The 22,732-nt window shown below is 39.9% G+C and overlaps 1 protein-coding gene across 1 annotated transcript in view; it reads left to right on the top strand.

The window, feature by feature from the left end:
* The window catches only part of APBB1IP (amyloid beta (A4) precursor protein-binding, family B, member 1 interacting protein), a 110,168-nt gene that overhangs the window by 46,126 nt on the left and 41,310 nt on the right, over positions 1-22,732 (top strand). Inside the window, exons 4-8 of the mRNA XM_006871657.1 lie at positions 1,486-1,563; positions 5,657-5,816; positions 8,316-8,437; positions 15,735-15,821; positions 17,699-17,842. Of these exons, the coding sequence (XP_006871719.1) occupies positions 1,486-1,563; positions 5,657-5,816; positions 8,316-8,437; positions 15,735-15,821; positions 17,699-17,842 (591 nt within the window). The remainder of the gene's footprint in view (positions 1-1,485; positions 1,564-5,656; positions 5,817-8,315; positions 8,438-15,734; positions 15,822-17,698; positions 17,843-22,732) is intronic.

Below are 22,732 nucleotides of genomic sequence, written 5' to 3' on the forward strand. Positions count from 1 at the left end.
TATTTCAGATGTATTGTCAGGACCAGTCCCTGGAGAAGGACATCGTACTTGGTAAAGTGGAGGGTCAGTGAAAAAGAGGAAGATCCTTAATGAGTTGGATTGGCACATGGGGTGCAGCAATGGCCTCAAGCGTAGTAACTATTGTGAAGTTGATGCAGGACCAGGCACTATTCTGCTATATATAAGGTCTCTTTGAGTTGGTACCAACTGGCTGGCACCTAACAAAAATAACACAATAATAATCCTATTCCTTGAATATGGATCTGCAGAACTCAAAGTATTTTGGATTCCAATTATTTCACTATCTTTCCTCCTTGCTTTATGTGTGTTTGTCAGTGTTTTTTCCGTGAATTATCAGTTGAGATCCAGCTGTAGTTTTGGAGCAGCTAAGTGCCCCTTTATGGAGCTCTGGTAGCATAGTGGTTACGAATCGGGCTGCTATCCTCAGGGTCAGCAGTTCGAAACTACCACCTGTTCCGCGGGAGAAAGATGAGGCTTTCTACTCCCGTAAACATTTACAGCCTTGAAACCCTGTACAGGGTCGCTATGAGTCAGAACCGACTTCATGGCACATAACAACAACAAGTGCCCCTTTTAGGAGCCCTTAGTAGCATAGTGGGTTCCAAGTTGGGCTGCTAACCACAGGGTCAGCCATTCAAATCTACCAGCCACTCCATGGGAGAAAGATGAAGCGTTCTTCTCCCCTAAAGATTTACAGCCTCAGAATCCCTACCCAGAGTCATTGTGAGTCAGAACCAACTCCATGGCACACAACCACCACCAAGTGTCCCTTTAGGAATCCCAGAAAGTGCATTGTTATTGGGTGACACTGAGTTAGTTCCAACTGATAGCAACCTATGTAACAGAGTAGAATTGCCCCATTGGGTTTCCTAGGTGTGGTGATGTAGGATCAGCACTGGACTGAGAACCTCAAGGTCGGCAGTTCAATCCCCCCAGCTGCTCCTCGGAAACCCTTTACAGGGTTTCTGTGAGTCAGAGCCAACTGGACGGCACTTAACAAGAACATAACAAATCTTACAGGAACAAATCGTCAAGTCCTCTCTCCTACAGAGTGCCTAGTGGATTTGAACCACTGACCTTTTGGTTATCAGTGCCACCAGGGCTCCTTCAGAAAAGACCCATGTATAAGGCTCAAAATGTGCATAGAACTTCAGGGGGTTCTCAGATTCCTTGAGATACATCCACATATTCCTTCAGACCTCACTTTGTGAACAAAGCAGAGATTTAGCTAAAGCTATCAGTTAATCTTTTAGGTTACTCTTCCTAAGAGACTGACTGCTTTCTGTATCTTTGGGCTGAAGATTTCTATTGCATTCCATTTCAATTCCAAAAATAAATCATGTGAAATTTGGTGCTTCTGAATACAGCCTTTTGTTAACATAAAACAAGGTACTAGTGAAGGCATGGGTAATTACTCACAGGCGTTATTGAATGAACTGTATTGAATATTTTGCCATTTTACAGGAAGAACAAGAAGCCCAAGCCAAAGCTGATAAAATTAAGTTGGCACTGGAAAAACTGAAGGAGGCCAAGGTGAAGAAGGTAAACTATAATTTTTTTTTGGGAGGGAGGTGGCCTGGATAAGTTAAGCAAATGAAATTTTATTACACCTAATGGGTAGGATAAGCACTAAACCTCAAGGTCAGTTTGAACAGCAAGGTGGATGTTCAAACCCACCAGCCACTCCTTGGAAACCCTATATAGGGTCACTATGAGTTGGAACGGACTTGATGACACTTAACAACAATAATGATAAGTAAAAATGTTGAGTGATGCTTCCTAAATAACTGTGATTAAAACAATTTCTTAGGAAATTATTTTAATTACAATTAATTTAATTACATTAATTTTACACTTAGGTCTTTCTGTGACATCATTGCTGACAGCTAGGGTGTGATGCTAGTATAAATGTGGAAACCCCATTGGCTTACACATGCTTTTGTTGTTGGTGTTGGTTAACACATGAATTTTCTAGGCACTGGAATAGTGGAGGCAATCCTGGTATGGCACTGTAGGTTAAACACACAACGTCTACAGTTCAAATCTATCATTCACTCCTTAGAAACTCTACACAGAGTCGCTATGAGTTGGGACCAACTCGACCTTGACGACACTCATCAGCAACAATCGTGGCAGTAGAATTGTGAGCAGGAAGGAAAAGGTCCTTGGCTGCTGCCTAGGCAGGAGCTTAGCATCCACGCTCAGGATCCCTCTCCCTAGAGGTACCCTCTCAGGCTTAGCTCAGTCTTAGCATATAGTAGATGGCCCACCTTCTAGCCTTATCTCAGCATTTCTACAATTGTTTCTGTGAATTTTTAATAATCCGTGGCATAGCCGCTAGCCATTTTGGTGGTGCAAAAAGTAATGTCCAAGTTCTCTTTTTGAAACTGAGCCCTACCTATATTTTCAAAGTTTCGTCTGTTTCAATAATCTGCTCCTTATCTTTTTCTGAGGAGCAATTAGTGACGTTGTGGTTTAAACCAACTTTGCAATCCAGCACATTAGCCCAGAGCGCCACACCAGGACTCCATGACCCCTGCTAGTATGGTTGAATTCTAGTGGGAGAGATAGTGCTATGAGGAAAAGAAAACAGCAATGTGTGATGTTGTTGTTGTTGTTATATGCCATGGAGTCGGTTCCCACTCATAGCAACCCTGTACAGGGTTTCCAAAGCTGTAAATCTCTACGGGAGCAGAAAGCCTCATCTTTCTCCCGCGGAACAGCTTGTAGTTTCGAACTGCTAATGTTAAGGTTCACAGCCCAATTCACTGCCTATGTTGCTGCTGTAGATTGGTTTGATTAGACCTTTCTGAGAAGGTAGCATCTGAGTCACAAAAGAATGGCAAATGAAGACAGGCTATACTGAGTGACTGTAGTTGTGGAGATAAAAAGACAAAAGAAAATAAGTAAAAATAAAAATTATAGATAGTAAAAAATGATCATAACTAGCTAAACTATTCCAATCACTGGATTGTTTATAAAATGAGGACCATGGTGTATACATTTTCAGAGGGAAAATACAGACAAGTTATTTCTTAGATAAAAAGACCAACTAGCAGAATTCAATATATTTGCTTCAACTGGCACTTAAGAGAACACAGAAGAATATGGATAGCATATATTTCCTGCAATATATCAAGCAACAAGATAAGTTCACTATAATTTAGGTGAATTATAAGAGTAAACATGAAATACAGCCTACCTCAGAAGCCACCATTCTGATCGTGGTAAAGGAAAGAAAGTTTTGAAAAGCCAGTTTGTATACATGTTTGTCTTGACTTCACATTCCAAATTTATTTTTCAAAAACCAAACCTTCTCTGTGGCACAAAGCATTAGAAAATAACTGAAACATTTCTATACATTAAGAAAATACTGTAAATGTATCATCTAAAACATATTTTTAAAGGTAGGAAATCACGTTTATCTGAAGTACTTTGCCTTCAAATATTCTGCATCATGTATCTGTGGTGTGTTGACATCATTTTGGATTAGAGATGATATTCATAGCTTATGGTGCAAAGCTTTTGGATCTAGAAATAGAACCCGATTCATTCATTAATTTTGTTTGTTTTAAGCTTGGTGACAAGACAGAACAATTTATTTTGTAGATCTTATAAAAGTAAAAATACTGTAAATAAGTTAGTGCTAGATCCTGGCATGTCATTTTAGAATAATTCACTGAACCTCAGGGTTAATTTGAACCTTAACAATTGGTGGTTCAAACTCAGCAGCCACTCCTCAGAAACCTTATGAGTCAGCACCGACTCAACAGCGCTTAACAACAACAACAGCTTGCAGAAAGAAAAATTATAAAAGCTATAACATCTTTACTGCAATGAATTAGAAAGGTGAATTTTTTCATTCTTGAATCATTTTTACTTCATGTTATATAGTATAAATATGAAAAGTACTTAGCTTGCTAAATCACAGTCATATGAGTATGTTGACATAGAGCTACTCTTTAGCTTGCAGATGCAATAGACATTGTAAAGAAAAGCAAATATGCTTTATCCTCTCTAAAAATCACTAGCGTCCTCTTGTATTATTTGTTTCCTAAATTCGATAGTTGTAGATATTTATACATGTAGATTAGATCTAGTTGTTGTTGTCAAGTGCCATCGAGTCAATTCCTACCCATAGCGACCCTATATAGGGTTTCCAAGGAGCAGCTGGTGAGCTTGAACCGCCGACCATGCACTTCAAACGGCTTTGCAGTCTGGCGCATTAACCCACAGTGCCACACCAGGACTCCAGATAAGATCTAGTTTCTGCCATCCAAAACCCTTACATCATTCTTAAATTAAGTGGTCTCATTTTTCTCTCTATTAAAAAAAAAAAAAACCCACCAACTTTTCCTTTATTTTCTCTAGAATTCTAGGCAGGAATGAAATGCAGTCAAACATCATTAATTTTGTCATCAGGAAGATTAAGTTTTCAAAGCCCTAATGTTTGTAATGGTTCTTAGGGCATGTAGTTAATTTATTGCAATAACTGAGCAGAAAGCAGCAGGTTTGCCTTCTACAGGAGATAAATCATAGTAAAGACCACTCTTTGAGGGATTTCTGTGTTTTTCCATGCAACTTTCCATGCCTCATTTCTAAGATCAGACTGCATGGATCTTTGACACTCTGGTTCCTTGCCTATCATTTTAAATGTATCAAGAGACAAATATAGGGAAAAGCAACTATTTAATTGCAGGCTTCTAAACTGCAAGTTTTCAAGGAGGGAAAAGAAGCATTGATCTAATTTGAGTGATTCTGGAAGTGGAAGTGACCTTTTGCTGCCCTGATACCCACATTTTTGAATATCAGGGTTTGCATGTGCTGCAAACTACCAGCTGTTCCGCGGGAGAAAGATAAGGCTTTCTGCTCCCATAAAGATTTACAGCCTTGGAAACCCTGTTCAGGGTTGCTATGGGTCGGAACTAACTCGACAGCACTTAACAACAACTGGTAGCGTGGTGGTTATGTATTGGGCAACTAACCACAAGTTCAACAGTTCAAAACTACCAGCTGTTCGCGGGAGAAAGACAAGGCTTTCTGCTCCCGTAAAGATTTAAAGATTTACAGCCTCGGAAACCCTGTACAGGGTTGACAGGGTTGCTATGAGTCAGAACCGACTCCACAGCACATAACTACCACCAGCCACCATATCCTGGTGTGGCACTGTGGGCTAATGCGTCAGACTGCAAAGTCGTGTGAACTGCAAGGTCGGTGGTTCAAGCTCACCAGCTTCTCCTTGGAAACCCTATACAGGGTCACTATGAGTCAGAATCAACCGGATGGCACCTCAACAACCATATCCCTAACTAACACCTAAAACAGTGCTCAGCATATGAGTGAGTTCATATTAAGTGAGTGAGGGCACAGTTCTTACATACAAAGTAAATTCACAGGAACAATGGTGGTGGTGGTTATATGCTGTAAATCTTTATGGGAGCAGATAGCCTCATCTTTCTCCCATGGAACAGCTAGCTGGTAGTTTCGAACTGCTGACCTTGTGGTTCACAGCCCGATTCATAACCACTAAGCTACCAGAGCTCCTACCGAAACAATAATGACTTTGAAACCTTAATCTTGGTGGCCTTCTCCAGGTGCCTAAAATGTGCTAGCTGCTCTGTGGCTTTCTCCTCAGCTCGTGGTCAAGGTGCACATGAATGATAACAGCACCAAGTCATTGATGGTGGATGAGAGGCAGTTGGCCCGAGATGTTTTAGACAACCTTTTTGAGAAAACTCATTGTGACTGCAATGTAGATTGGTGTCTTTATGAAATATACCCCGAACTACAAATTGGTAAGTCCATTGCCCAGCAATAGGCTGTCCTCCGAAATCCTGTGGGTCTGCACATTCAGAGTGTGCTCTTTATTTCTTTGTGGTGGCGAAAGTCAGACTGTAGCAGGTGGTGGGCAGACCTTGGGGGATGTAAACATTATCATTGCCATTTCTCTAGTGGCTCCTTAAGGGAAAGAAAGTGACAGGCTGATACTTCTTACTGCATGCTTAGTAAGCTAAGCAGATTGTGGGAGGCCCTGGATATCTATCAGCTAATGTCTCTTTAGAGTTAGCTGCCTTCAACTACAGTTGTTATCAGATTGTTATAAGAAGTTAGGCTCAACATAAAAGAAAGTGAGTTGTCTTAGTTACCTAATCCAAAGTGCCTACCCATGTTAACAGTGAAGGTTTATATTGTCAGGAATTTTCAGATGTTGCTGTATTCAATGCTCACCTTGGTGTATCGCCCTTTGTTAAACTTGTTGTTTTTCAGCACCTAAGCTTAGTTATTTTGACCAAAGGAACAATGCCCAGGATCAAAGTAATTATTTTCATTTGAAGCAAATTTCACAGAAATCTACAAATAAGAGTGGGGAATGATAGCATGGATCGAACAAGCTAAACAAAATGGAGTCGGTTTAGTCATTAAGTCTCAAATGAGGACCCTGCAAATGAGGAAGTTTATAAATTAGCTAAGATGACCTTCTGGTCCTAGAAGGAGAACAAGACAAGGAGAATAAGATGTGCTTAAACCGACCCAGATAGTTATCTCAAGAATTAAGTAGCTGACACCCGAAAAGTAAAATGTTTGAGGAAGTTTATTGATTTATTGTTTCCGTTTCTCAAAGAATGCTGTCTTGATGTTAAGATAGATTAAGTGTACATCCAAACGTAACTTGCCCTGTATAATGTGCCTGCTCTTCCTAACGGACAGGACGGTATTGAGAAAATATTCTCTCTGTCCTCCATACTGCTCTTTCTGTTAATAAAGCTTGGATTGGAAAAAAAGAAGTCAGGTTCATACAAATGCTCATTTATTCTTCCTTCCTCCCTTCTCACCTGTTTTCTGAAATTTGGACTAGTTGAGGAGGTTCAGCACCAGAGAGCAAAGGACAGTTGTTAGAAACTGATGTCATTAAGCACACACATACAAAACAAATCATGAGTGCTTACCAGGGGCAGGAGGAAAGGGGAGAGAAGAGTCACTATTTAGGAAGCCTTCCGTTTTTGTTTCTGGCAAAGGAAATACAAGAAAGGATATCGGTGATGGCTGTACAATATGATTAATGTAATTGATGTCACTAAATTGAACATGTAAAAAAAATTGTTAAATTTGCAGATGTTGTGCTATGTATTTTTTTTTTTTTTTTACATAAGAAATATTCTACTCTTTTTCATTCTTAATGGCACTCACAGGAGAGTTATCTCCAAGAGAATTTGGTGGGACATAGAATTTCTTGTTTTGGAAACTTTAGGTGAAATATTTTTTCTGGAGGAATGATCTCTACTACAACAAACCGGTAACATTTTCTTCAGCTCCAGAACTCAAGTGGAGCCCTGGGATAGCACTGTAGGCTCAGTACTGGACTGCTAACCACAAGGTTGGTGGTTCAAAGCCACCAGCCACTCCTTGGAAGTCCTAAACAAAGTCAATATGAGACAGAACTCACTCAATAGCGCTTTTCAACAAGAAGTCAATTTGAGAAATGAGAACTTTCCTTCATGTTTAACCTTAGTTCAGAGATTCATCAGCTGTTTAGAAGTGGCGTTTTACAGCATTCATTATATATCATACAATTCCATTTAAAGATGTTTCACCCATCTTTAGGGAGCCCTGGCGATATGTATAGTGGGTTAAGCATCAGACTGCTATCTGCAAGATTGGTCGTTCAAATCCACCAGCTGCTCCAATAAGGTTTATAGACATGGAAACCCTATAGAGTAAGTAGTTCTGTAGCCCTAGAAGGAAGGAGCTCTGGGAGCATAGTGGTTATGAATTGGCCTGCTAACCTCAAGGTCAGCAGTTTGAAACTACCAGTCGTTCTGCAGGAGAAAGATGAGGGTCTCTGCTCCTGTAAAGATTTACAGTCTCAGAAACCTTCTATAGGGTCGCTATGAGTCGGAACCGACATCACGGCACGCCACCACCACCATAACGTCACTATTAGTCAGAATTGGCTCGATCGCAGTGGGTAACCAATCTTTGCCTGTGCTCCTGACAGATGAGTGTTTGTCTCCACGTGGTACTCTTTAAAGTCAAGAAATACTAGATGAGAAAAGTGTGATACCTGACTATTGTCACCATATTGTAGGGACTTCCACCAAGGTCTTTGTTGTTTTTTATATGACAATAAGTTAAAGACCTGACATGGAAGAATAAATATATAGGATGTTGCAAGGTGATGTCATGTAAAAATAACGACTTTTTAAAACCCTATGAAAAGTATGAGGCATTGTGTTTAAGTCAATGGTAGCTTGTGATGTGCTGGATCTAAAGGATACCTTTTCTTGTTTCATCAGAGAGGTTTTTTGAAGACCATGAAAATGTTGTTGAAATCTTATCAGACTGGACCAGAGACACAGAGAATAAAGTACTGTTTTTGGAGAAAGAGGGAAAATATGCTGTATTTAAAAACCCCCAGGTAAGAGCACTTGTATATTGTTTATGGAGGATGTTTTTAATGCCACCTATGTGCTAACCACATCATTCATTATCTCACAAAATGTCACAAATGCATTCTTTCCAGATAAAAACAAAGTCAATTTGTGGGCCAGATGTAAACTCAGAGCCATTTGAAGAATCCAGAAAAGAATCCATTTTGTTTTCACCATTCAAAACATACCTACCTACTCATTTTCTACCCCTCCTCATCTGCCCCTATTTCAGTTCGACTCCATTAACCCAATACACCTTGATGCACTATTGGTTTTTGATATGTCTTATCAAAAAAATAATAATAATACTTTTGTTGTTGTTGTTCATACTTTGATCTGTGATTAACACTGGAATCACCAAAGAGAGGACCTAGAAAATGTGCCACGTATTGTGATTTAGTTCTGCAAACAATCAACATGCAAAGAGTCTTGTTTTTGTTTTTTAACTTTTTATAGTGAATTGGAGTCCTGGTGTGGCACTATAAGATAAGTACTGGACCACCGGGTCAGTTTGAGCCACACGGTGATTGATTCAAACCCTGCACAGGGGTGCTGTGACTCAGAAGTTACTCAGAACCAATTTGAAGGCACTTAACAACAACAACGACATAGTGAACTGGGTGAAGGTTTACAGAGTAGATCAGCTTTTCATTCAACAATTCAAAGGCATTTTGTTTTATTTATCTCATTAAGTACAATCCTCACAATGTTAACATCACTTACTCCACTCCCTCCCTGAGTTTCCTGTTTCCATGCCTTCTTGTTTCCTAACCCTTCTGAACTTTGTCTCAAATGGTTGCTTATTCTAAAGTGTGCATACTTCCTGGTGTTATTGTTCTCCTTATAGACCTGTCTGTTGTTTGACTGAAGCCCTGGTATGTCACTGTAGGATAAGCACTCAACTGCAAGGTCAGTTTGAACCAAAAGGTTCACAGTTCAAACTTACCAGCTGTTCCTCAGAAACCTTATAGAGGGCTACTATGAGTCAGAACCGATTCAACATACTTAACAACAGCATTATTTGACTAAAAATTGATCCATGGGGGTGAGTTCATTTCCAGAACTAACTGGTCTCTAAGGGCCATAGTCTTGGGCGTTCTGCCAGTCTAGCTGGCCAGGTGGTGGTGGTAAGTGCCATTGAGTCGGTTCCAACTCATAGCAACCCTGTATAGGTTTCTGAAAAGTGGCTTGTGAGCTCGAACTGCCGAACTTGTGTTTCAAACTGACCTTGCAGTCCAACACATTAGCCCACAGTGCCATACCTAGTTAAAAGCCTTGTTCTTCATATTGGAAAATGCTTTTGTTGAGGAATGGTACAAGGATGCCCCTGAGTAGTTTGGGTCTTTTCACATGGTGGCTTCAAATCATCTGTAATTGCATGAAGTCAATAAGAAAAACAGAACGTTAGAGGTAGAAGAAACTCTGAGGGTCACCCAGAGTACCTTTTTACAGAAAAGACACAAACTCCAAGGCAGAATTAGGAGGCTCCAGAACAGCTCCCTCAAGGAACATGTTCTTTTCCCTCTTTGTGCTTTTTTCTAGGATCTTCTCTAGGTTGTATGGTGCCATAGTCATCACAAACAATTAAATATGATTGTTTGTGATAAATATCAGACAATAAAAGCAGTTTTCAGTCCATTCTTACCTTCAGTGCCATGCCTTAAAATCTGTAAGTATGCCTTAAGATCTGGTTCAGTTAGCATGCCGTCTAAGTTGCTATAACAAAACCAGAAAACCAAACCAGTTGCCGTCCAGTAGACTCCAACTCTTGGAGGGCCCATGAGCGTCAGAGTAGAGCTGTGCTTCATGGGGTTTTCCATGGCTGTGCTATTTTGGAAGTAGATTGCCAGACCTTTCTTGTGAGGTGCTGCTGGGGAAATTCAAACCACCAACCAAGTGCTTAACCATTTGCACAACTCAGGGACTAGATCGGTTTGTTGATATTGTCAAGTGCCAATGAGTGGGTTCCAACTCAAAACAACCCTGTGGGACCAGACAGCATCGTCTGTCTCCTGAGAAGTGGCTGGTTGGGTTTGAACCATTGATCTTGTGGTTAGCAGCCCAAGGCCTAATCCACGGTGCCACTGGAGCACCTTTGTAAAGAAGTAGTGGAAAGAAGGGCAATTATGAAAGGCTCCATACAGTCTCAGGCAGTTCATTTTAGCAAAGAATCCCTGTGGAAATTGAGGATGTAGAAATTGATGTCCATGTGGTCTTAGAGAGTCATCAAGGGAGTACACGATTTAAAGACCCGTGGACTTGAATAGTGACTTTTGCTTCTGAATTCATCATAGCCTATAATGAAATAACATCGTAATTATGTATTATTCTCATCAGTTGGTGAGCTCAGTGTGGTGTCATTGATCTTCTTTCCCATCAACCAGGAAAGACACCCAGTTAGTAAATAGCCAAGCAAGTGTATGCTTCGTGGTACTGAACATGTAGTTATGGGAGCCTACAGCAAAGGGATCCCTCTCAGTCTTGGGGGTCTTTAGAAAGGCCTTCATGAAGAAGTGAAGTTTCAGATGTTAGCCAAGGAAATTGAGGTGAGGGAGAAAGGCAGGAAGGAAGAATTCCAAGCCAAGGATCCAAGATTATCAAGACCCAGAATCAAACTAGTGTGACAACTTTAAAGAGTAGTCAAAGGTCCCATGAAACTGGAGTAGAGAACTTTCTGGGAACAGATATGGCAAATCTGCTAACACATGCTAAGGGTTTTGAGTTTTAGATCTATAAAAGGTAGAGATGTATCCTCAAATTTGCTTTTTATAAAGCTCCAGCCACTGGAACTCAGGGTAATGTAGTGTTTAACTAAGGCTGTGGGTACTGAAGTAAGGGGGTCTAGTAAGGCTGCTGCTGGGTTTAGAATCCTGGCTCTTTCACTTACTAGCTGTGTACCCTTGAGTGAACGAGTTAACATCACTAGGTCCCTATTCAACCACTCATCTACCAGTTTGTTGTATGATGATTGCTAGCGTGTTTCTGTGATGCTATGGTATTTTAAATACCAGCAGGGTACACCCATGGTGGACAGGTTTCAACTGAGCTTCCAGATTAACACAAACGAAGAAGGAGAGGCAAACTACTTCTGAATGTTCTAGCCATTGAAGACCTTATGAATAGCAATGGAATACTGTCAGATAGCACCAGAATATTGAATATTAGGTTATGATGAATACCACCAGAATATTGCCAGATATAGTGCTGGAAGATGAGCTCCTCAGGTTGGAAGGCACTCAAAATACAACTGGGGAAGAGCTGCCCCCTCAAAGTAGAGTTGATCGTGATGATGCAGATGGAGTAAAGCTTTCATAACCTTCATTTGCCAATGGGGAATAACTCACAATTAAGAGACACAGCTGTAAACATCCATGAATAATCAGATCTCAGAGTGCACAGAGTCTAAATCTAGGAAAAATGGAAGTTATCAAAAAATAAATGTAAAACATAAAGATCGATATCCTAGGCATGAATGAGCTGAAATGGATTGATATCAACCATTTTGAATCTGACAGTCATATGGTTTATTGTGCCAAGAATGATGCATTGAAGAGGAATGGCATCACAATCAACAACAAAAAGAACATTTCAAGATCTGTCTTGAAGTATAATGCTGTCTGTGATAGGATAATATCCATTCATCTACAAGGAAGACCAATTTCTCAAGCTGAAAGGACTAAAGAAAAAATTCAAGCCTTGATTGCTCATAGAAGGACTCTATGACCAAAATATTGAATGATTCAGAAAGCATCAAAAGAAGATGGAGGGAGAACAAACAAGATGGTGGATTGGGTGGAAATGCAGTAAGGATCTCTGTCAGCAACAACACAGAATAAAGGACCAAGCAGGCTCAGGGGATGGTCCCAGAACTCTGAACCACATATAAAGGAATATTTAGAAGGTTGGAAGGCTTACAGCTAGGGGAATTTGTAGCAGAAGCAAGAAATCCATTGCTTTCTAGTTCAAGATGCTCAGCTGCTCCAGGAGCCGCCATCTTGGGTGAGACCAAGCCAGGAAGGATCAGAGCAGCCATGAACTCCTGACAGAACCACGGAGTTAAAGGGGTGGACATTCTTTTCTTTGGGTATCTGTTCATTGGTCCCTTGCTGTCTGTGCACCTCCATTCTGGTGACCATTGGGGTGCCTGAGCTAGTGGACACCCCAGCCCCACCCTCGGAGTGTTCTATGCATACGCACAGATCTCCTCAAAATTTAAAGAGACAGTTTCCACTTAAGACCAAACGGCCACAGCTGGCCTTGAACTGTTTATAACTAGAAAAAAGGCCTGAACAGGGATTGTGGAGCAGGACAGGCAGACTAAAAGGAAATAGGCAGAAAATTAAGTCTTAATATACATCAAAACAACCAACAGTGGCATCTTGAAACTTCTCAAGAAGGGTGAAAAGGGAAGCGCATTTCCTGATCACATCTACATGGAGGCAATCAGAAAGCATAAAAAAATACCAAAATACATACCCATCTAAGTATTAAGGCCACAGATAACCCCTGAATATGCCCAAAAAACAGAAGCAGATGACCATATCTGCACATGTCCAGATAGACTCAACAACAGTGGGTGGGTTATTAATAAGATGATGTTGTTGTTGTTACGTGCCATCAAGTCAGTACTGACCCATAGTGACCTTATGCATAACAGAACGAAACACTGCCCGATCCGGGGCCAGCCTCACTATTGTTGCCACACTTGAGCCCATTGATGCTGCCACTTTGCCAATCCGTCTCACTGGGGGGTCTTCCTCTTTTTCTCTGACCTTCCACCCTACCAAACATTATATTCTTCTCCAGTGACTGGTCCTTCCTGACAATATGTCCAAAGGATGAGAGACAAAGTTTGGCCATCCCGGCCTCCAAGGAGCACTCTGGCTGCACTTCTTCCAATACGGATCTATTGGTTCTTTTGGCAAACCATGGCACTTTAAAAAAGGTCTTGTGCAGCAGATTTGCCTAATGCAATATGTCCTTTGATTTTTTGACTGCTGCTTCCATGAGTGTTGATAGTTGATCCAAGAAGAATGAAGTCCTTGACAACGTCAATCTCTTCATTGATAAGAATGTTGTTTATTGGTCCAGTGGTGAAGATTTTTTTTTTCCTGACATTGAGATGCAATCCATACCGAAGGCTGTGCTCTTTGATCTTCATCAGTAAATGTTTTAAGTCCTCTTCACTTTCAGCAAGCAAGGTTGTTAATGAGTCTTCTACTACTATACAAATTAATATAAGCCTGGTTTAAAGACCACATAACCAAGAGTGAATACTTTGAAATCCTGGTCTTTCTTATCTTTGCTTAAATGACTTACTTTCTATAAATGCCCTATGTATATTTCCCTGTCCTTAGAATTGCTGGGAGGCAAACTCTGTATTGTGATTGACCACACAGTATTTTATAAAAAATAAGATTAGTTGCCATGAAAGCGTATGTCCACACGAAAGTCTTCCCATGAGTGAATATTTGTAACTCCTATGGTCATAATTGCCAAAAATAAGAAGCAACCAAACTATCTTTCAACAGGTATAAACAAACTGTGGTACATACATACAATGGAGTATATTGTCCAACAATGAAAATAAATGAGCTATCAAATCATGGACAAATATGGAGGAACCTTAAATGCCTAAGAAAAAGTGAAAAAAGTCCACCTGAAAAGACTATATATACACTGTCAAGACTATAGAGACAATAAGGAACTCTGGTAGCATAGTGGTTATGAATCAGGCTGCTAACCTCAAGGTTGGCAGTTCAAAACTACCAGCTGTTCCAGAGGAGAAAGGTGAGGCTTTCTGCTCCCATAAAGATTTGCAGCCGCAGAAACCCTACCCTGTACAGGGTCGCTATGAGTCGGAACTGGCTCCACGGTACTTAACAACAAATAGAGACAGTGAAAGGTCAAGGGTTGCTGTGAGTGGGTGAGAAGGCAGAGGGATAAATAAGTGCACATGGGGCATTTTTAGTGCCGTGAAGCTATTCCGCATGATACTGTAATGACAGATATGTGATATTACGTTGTTGTTGTTGTTATGTGTCGTGGAGTTGGCTCTGATTCATAGCAACCCTTACATTTGTTGAAATCCATAGGACTATATCAAGGGATCCCTGGTGACACTGTAGGATTCACTCTGGACTGTGAACTAGAGGCGGATCCAGCCCACCAGTAGCTCCTTGGGAGAGAAATGCAGCTGTTTCCGTAATGAGTTACGTAATGAGCCTTGGAAACCCTGTGTATGGTCTCTATGAGTCAGAACCAATTTGATGGCACTTAACAACAGCAACAACAACATATGACACAAAGTGAATCCTAATGTGAAGTACTGTTGTTGTTGTTAAGTGTTGTCGAGTGGGTTCTGACGCATAGCGACCCTGTATAGGATTTCTGAGGAGCGGCTGATGATTTTGAACCACCAACTTTGTGGTCTAGTGATTATCCTATAGTGCCACACCAGGACTCCTAATGTGAAATATAAACTTTATTGAATAATAATGCATTAATATTGGTTCATCAATAGTAACAAATATTCCACAGTTATCTAAGATGTTAGTAATAGGGAAAATTACATGTATGTGTGAGGGGGTGGGTAAATAAGAATCCTCTATACTTTCTGTGCAATTTTTCTGTAATTAAACTGTATTTTAAAAACTGTTGCTAATATTTATAAAGGCCCAAATTTCAAGCTTCTCTTGGTAAGACAGGGTGTCAATTGCACAAGATTTTTGGCTCCTACACAGTATCCAGGAATTCTGGTGTGACACTGTGGGTTAATGTGCCACCCTGCAAACCTGTTTGAACTGCAAGGTTGGTGGTTCAAGCTCATCAGCTGCTCCTCAGAAACCCTATACAGGGTCACGATGGGTCGGTACCGACTCGACAGCACTTCACAACAACAACACACAGTATCCATTGTGTAATTCCCTTCTTGCAGGGCGGAGTTGGATTGACTGTCCCTCCTCTTAGGCTCTTCCCAGTATACTGCCCTCTTCCATTTACCACTTACATGTTATACCATGAATTTAGCAATGAAATACCATCACATCCTTTGCTATTGTTTGTGAATGTTTTCTAATTGATGTGAGCTGGTCTGAAGGAGATGGAATGTCTTCCGTCTGTTTCTGTGATACCACAGTAAGGATTCAGTAAGACTGGTTGATACCATACACCTTGTTTTCTTGGTTTCATGTAGGTTAATTCTTCTCTCTCCAACAAGACTGTATCCTCGCAGAGTCTACTATGGTAATAAACACTGATCAGATCTTTTAACATTTCATTTAGAATTTTTACCTGGATAACAAAGGAAAAAAAGAAGACAAGGAAACGAGTGAGAAAATGAACGCCAAGAACAAGGAATCCCTACTTGAGGTAAGCTTGATTTTGTAGAATGGAAGGAAAAAGGAGGACAGTAACTGTATCTATTTAAAAGTATTTGTTTCTGAGTATAATGAGACATTCCGAGACACATCGTGAAATTTTAAATCGGTACTTTAAAATCAAGTTGTCACAAAATGTAGCTCTTTAGATAATGAAGCTGCTTCTTCGAGTCAGTTGTAAAAGTTATAACTGTAGCCAATCTTATTTTGTTTTTCATAAAGTGGGATAGTAGTTGGTGGCTAAAAGACTTAGGAATCCTCATGCAGTCGTTTCCTAATATCCCACGTTTTATTACCTATTTGCTCCTCTGAAGGGTTTTCACATCTTTTTTAAAGTGAATTATAAATTGCTCTCCCAGCAGTCAGTTGTGGTAGGAAGAGCGTGTGGTTTGGATTCAGAGCTTTGATGTGAGGTGCAGCTCTGCCTTTCATGGATCATGTGCTGTTGACTGTGTCCCTTATATGAAATTGTTTCCTCATATACACAATGGTGACAATAAACTTACCAGTCAGATTGAATTAATAAGGAGCCCTGGTGGTACAAATGGTTAAGTACTTGGCGACACACCTAAAGGTTGGTGGTTTGAATCCACCCAGTAGCTCCTGTGGGAGAAAGACCGCTACTCATCTGCTTCCATAAACGTTGTTGTTGATATGCCGTGGAGTCGGTTCCAACTCATAGCAGCTCTGTCAAGGTTTCTAAGGCTGTAAATCTTTATGGAAGCAGAAAGCCTTATCTTTCTCTCATGGAACAACTGGTAGTTTCGAACTGCTTACCTTGCAGTTCACAGCCTGATTCGTAACCACTATGCTACCATAGCTCCATAAACATTACAGCCTAGAAAACCCTATGGAACAGTTCTGCTCTTTCACATGGGGTTGCCATGAGTTGAGATCCACTTGATGATACCCAACATCAGATTATTGCAGTCATGGAAAGAAGGTGTCGACTGCAATAGAGAGTTTATTACTACCACTTTGATGGCATGTTCCAGTGCTTCATTTGACAGTTGGTTTGTTCTTTTGTTTAACTTCAAGTGAGTTTTCACTTAGTAATTCTGATAAACATTGTTCCCAGACCATCCTGTCAATGAAATGAGTACTAGGTCACAAATCTCAAATGGGCATGTTTGAGCCCCAAACAGGTTTCATTTGCCCCTGGTAATTGTATTGTCCTTTTCCTGATTTAGCTGATTTTGGACTTACCAGAAAAATAATGATTTTCCAACTTGCCAGCTTATGTGGAGCTGTAGGACAATGCACTGGACCAAAAGGTCAGTCTGAATTGCAGGGTTGATAGTTCGAACTCACTAACAGCTCCTTGGAATCTCTATATAGGATCACTGTGAGTCAGAACCAACTCAACAGTACTGAACAGCAACAATAACAACTAACAGTTACAAAAGTTCAAAAAACAAAACCAGAGCAGTTGCCGTTGAGTTGAGTCTGACGAGTAGCAACCCCACATGTGTCAGAGTAGAGCTGTTTTTAACTGTGCTGGCCTTCTGGTTCATAGCGAAGTGAGTGCATTAACAGTTTGCACTATTCAGGAACACCATTAGGGTCATGTTGTTGTTGTTGTTAAGTGCCATTAAGTCAGTTTCAACTAGTAGCGACCCTGTATAGGGTTTCCAAGGAGCATCTGGTGAGTTTGAACCACAAACCTTGCGGTTCAAACCAACCTCTTGAGGTCTAGTACTTATCCTATGGTACCACATCAGGACTCCTCTTCCTCCCATGACCATTCAGCCTATGTCTCTGTCATGTATCTACACACAGAACAATGTTATTCCAGCTTATTTACATGTGAATAAAAATATATGTATTTTTATGTTTGTGTATTTTATGTAATCAGAATCTCAATTGCAGGAAAGTTTCTGTGGAACATCTGTCATTGTGCCAGAACTTGAAGGAGCTCTTTACTTGAAAGAAGATGGAAAGAAATCCTGGAAACGTCGTTATTTTCTTTTACGGGCTTCTGGAATTTATTATGTACCCAAAGGGAAAACTAAGGTGGGAAGGAATTTTTAAAAGGCGGTAACTAAACATTTTAGCAAAATGGCAAAGTGAAACTAAAATCCTCAGGTGGCAATTTAAATGCAGTCTCTTTTCCTGTAGGGTTCATTTTATCACAGCATTTATACAAATATACTGGTAGGACAAAATTACTGAAATCCTTTGGAATTTTTCCATCGCTCTCTCTCTCTTGCAGATAAAATAATTTTATCTATTTTAATATCTAGTTTCAAAACTTATGGCAGAAGCATTTTTATGGAGATGATTTTGGTACTTTTCGTATCTAGTTCAGTGAACTCTCACTTCACTCTTGTTTTATAGTTACTGTAATAAGATTTCTTATATCTGGAATCATAGAGGTATTGGGTGTTCCTGATAAGATCGTCTCTGAGATTTTTAGCTCTTAAACTCAGAACCTGTAAAATGTTCTTTGGGGTGTGCTATATACATATCTCTGAGCTTCTTGGACATCCCTTTACCTGATGATTTAGGATCATGGCTTCAAATCTACAAGCACATTTTTAATTCTTTGAAATGTAATTTTAACTCTCCTTCACCATTAGCTTTTTGAGACCCTTCTTAGAAGTTGAGACATTCCCATATTTTGTTCACCTTTAAAAAGCTTTAGGATATATCTGAGTTCCTGGATGATACAAATGGCTAAGCACTCCAGTACTAGCTGAAAGGTCAATGGTTCAAACCCACCCAGAGGTGCCTCAGAAGACCAGTTTGGTGATAACTGCTTCTGAAAAGTCGCAGCCTTGAAAACCCTACGGAGCAATTCTATGCTCTGTACATACGGGTCACCGTGAGTCAGAATCAGCTCGATGGCAGCTAACAACAGGATGTTTCTCTTGTGCATCCAGAGTCTCTGACCAATCACTAAGTAGCACATTTATGAATTACAGATTTGCTCCAATAGGACTTGACTCACATATCTGCACAGGTGAGGCCATGATGACTGCCCAGTTCTGCTCCCACTCAAACTACCTGTTGCCATTGAGTTCAGCTCTATAGAACAGAGTAGATCTCTGCCCCGTAGGGTTTTACAAGGCTGTAATCTTTACAGAAGCTGACTGCCACTGCCACATCTTTCTTCTGCAGAGCAGCTGTTAGCTTCAAAACACCAAACTTCCAGTTCACAGCTAAGTGTTTAGCCATTGTGCCATCAGGATTCCCTGCACTAGTAGTTGACTAACACTGAACTGTTAACCAAAAGGTCGGCAGTTCAAATCCACCAGCCGCTCCATCGAAACCCTATACAGCGTCACTATGAGTCAGAACTGACTCAACAGCACTTAACAACAGCAACAACAACTCTAGTCCCAGTCTTAGAACTCATATATCCAACTGTGCTGTCATCATTCCAGTCCCACTGGGAACAGAACATTTGAGACCCACCAAGAATTTTTTTCTTACTAATTTCAGAAATGTTTGTATATCTTTGGCATTTAAATAGAAGTAAGATATATGCACTGGACTGCAAGGTCGGCAGTTCAAGCTCACCAACTGCTCCTCAGAAACCCAATCCAGTGTAACTATGAGTCAGAACCAACTTGATAGCACTTAATAACAACAGGATATGAAAGAAACGTATAGCAAACAATGCACTTGGTGATACAGATTAGAAGTGCTCATACTAGAATGCCACCATTCATCTGTCAGTTTGTCATACTGTGGTGGCTTCCGTGTTACTGTGATACTTGATGTTATGCCACTGGTATTTGAAATGCCAGCTGAGTCACCCATGGTAGACAGATTTCTATGCAGCTTCCAGACTAAGATGCACTAGGGAGGAAAGACAGACTACTTCTGAATGGTTAGTCACTGAAAATCTTATGACTAACAATGAAACATTGTCAAACATAGTACCAGAAAATGAAAACTTAATGAATAGCACTAGAATATTGTCAGATATAGTGCCAGAGGATGACTTCCTCAGGATGGAAGGTACTCAAAATTCTACTGGGAAGGGGATGCCTTCTCAAAGTAGAGTTGACCATGATGACATGAATGGAGTAAAGTTTTGGGGACCTTCATTTGTTGATGGTGCACAACTCAAAATGAGGATAAATAGCTACAAGCATCCATTAATAATCAGAACATGGAATATACGAAATGAGAATCTAGGAAAATTGGAAATTGTCAAGAATGAAATAAAATGCATAAATATGAATATCATAGGCATTAAATAGCTAAAATGGACTGATATTGGCTATTTTGAATTTGACAGTTACATGGTTTACTATACCGTAAAGGACAAATCCAATAGGAATGGCACAGCAATCATAATCAAAAAGAACATTTCAAAATCAGTACTGAAGTAGAACACTGTTAGTGATAAGGTAATATCCATACACCTACAAGGAAGACAAGTTAATACCCCTTGTTATTCAAATTTATATGCCAACCACCAAAGCCAGTGATGATGAAACTGAAGAATTCTGCGAACTTCTTCAGTCTGAAATTGATCAAACATGCAATTAAGATGGATTCATAATTATTGGAATGCAGAGGTTGGAGAAAAAAAAGGACGGGTCAGCCTTGGTGATAGAAATGATGTTAGAGATAGCATGATAGAATTTTGCAAGACCAATGACTCATTCATTTAAAATACCTTTTTTAAATAACATAAAAAGCCCACTATACACATAGACCTTACCAGATGGAATACACAGGAATCCTCTTGACAACATCTGTGGGAAGAAACCAGATATCATCAACCAAAACAAGGTGAGGGGCAGACTATGAAACAGACTATCAATTGCTTATATGCAAGTTCAGGCTGAAGCTTAAGAAAAGTAAAACAAATCCACAAGAGCCAAAATATGACCTTGAACATATCCTACATGAATTTAGAGACTACCACAAGAACAGATTTGATTCATTAGACACTAATGACTGAACATCAGAAGAGTTCTGGGATGACATCAGAGACATACAGAAAGAAAGCAAATGGTCATTAAAAAGACAGGAAGTAAATAAAATACAAAAATGGATGTCGGAAGAGACTCTGAAAATTGCTCTCCAGCATAGAGATACTAAAACGACTAGAAGAAATGAGGAAGTCAAAGAGTGAATAGAAAAATTTACAAGACAGCTCAAGAAGACAAAGTAAACTGTTATAATCAAATGTGCAAAGACATGGAGTTACAAAACCAAAAACAATCAGCATTTCTCAAGATGAAAGAACTAAAGAAAAACTTAAAGCTTTGATTTGCAATACTAAAGGATTCCATAGACAAAATATTGAAAGATGCAGAAAGCATCAAAATAAGTTGGAAGGTATACATAGAGTCATTCTACCAAAAAGAAATGGTCAATGTTCAACTATTTCAAGAGGTAGCATATGATCAAGAACCGATGGTGCTGAAGGAAGAAGTCCAAACTGCACTGAAGGCATTGACAAAAAAACAAGGCTCCAGGAATTGATAGAACACAAATTGAAATCTTTCAACTAACTGACGAAGCAATGAAGTCACTCACTCATCTAAGCTGAGAAATTTGGAAGGAAGCTACCTGGCCAACTGATTGGAAGAGATCCATATTTGTGCCCATTCCAAAGAACAATGACCCAGTGGAATGAAGAAATCATCAAACAATATCATTTATATAACATGCAAAGAATGGCTGCAGCAATACTTTGATAGTGAGCTGCCAGAAACTCAAGCCAGGTTCAGAAGAGGATGTAGAACTAGGGATATTATTGCTGACATCAGATGGATCTTGACTGAAAGTAGAGAATACCAGAAAGCTGTTAACTTGTGCTTTAATAACTATACAAAGGCTTTCAACTGTGTGGATCATCACAAGCTATGGATAGCAGTATGAAGAACACTTGATTGTACCCATGAGGAACCTGTACATAGACCAAGAGGCAGTTATTTGAACAAAACATAAGGATACTGAATGGTTTAAAATCTGGAAAGGTGTGTTCCAGAACTGTATTCTTTCACTGTACTTACTCAGTCCATATGCTGAACAAATAATCTGAGAAGATGAATTTTATGAAAACGAACATGGCATCAGAATTGGAGGAAGACCCATTAGCAACCTGTGATATGTAGATAGATGATACAACCTTGCCTGCTGAAAATAAAGAGGACTTAAAGTACTTACTGACTCGTATCAGTATGGATTGCACCTAAAACAGAAATTCTCATAATTGGACCAAGATTGAAGTTGTTAAAGATTTCATTTTGCTTGGATCCACTATCAGCACCCATGGAAACAGCAGTCAAGAAATCAAACAACGTATTGCATTAGGCAAATCTGCTGTACAGGAGCAAACCTATCAGTTTGAGGACTAAGGTGAGACAGACACAACATACAGCTATTTTCAGTTGCCTCATATGCATGTGAAAGTTGGACAATAAGTAAGGAAAACCACTGAAGAATATTTAAAGTACCAACTGCCAAAACAAATCTATTTTGGAAGAAGTACAGTCAGAATGCTCCTTAAAAGCAAGGATGGCCAGACTTCATCTCTCATTCTTGGGATATATTAACAGGAGGCATCAGTCCCTGGAGAAAGACATTATGCATGGTAAAGTGGAGGGTCAGCCAAAAAGAGGAAAACCCCCAACAAAGATGAATTGTGTTGGGCTCAAGTGTTAAGAATAATTATGAACGTGACCCAGAACCGGGCATTGTTTCTTTCTATTGTGCATAGGGTCACTATGAATCGGAACCGACTCTAAGGCATGTAGCAAAAACAACATACTAAAGTCACTCACACAGCTTTTATTAACGTTGAGAAGAGGAGCTAGATAGACTATAAGTAAAAAAAAAAAAGAACAAGAAGTATGACTGTTGTAAAAGGAAAGGTAGAAGAAGGAATAAAAAAGAAATGACTTTCCTGATACATAAATAGTGGAGTCCTGATGT

This window comes from Chrysochloris asiatica, unplaced genomic scaffold, assembly GCF_000296735.1.
Source record: "Chrysochloris asiatica unplaced genomic scaffold, ChrAsi1.0 scaffold00172, whole genome shotgun sequence".
NCBI lineage: Eukaryota > Metazoa > Chordata > Mammalia > Afrosoricida > Chrysochloridae > Chrysochloris > Chrysochloris asiatica.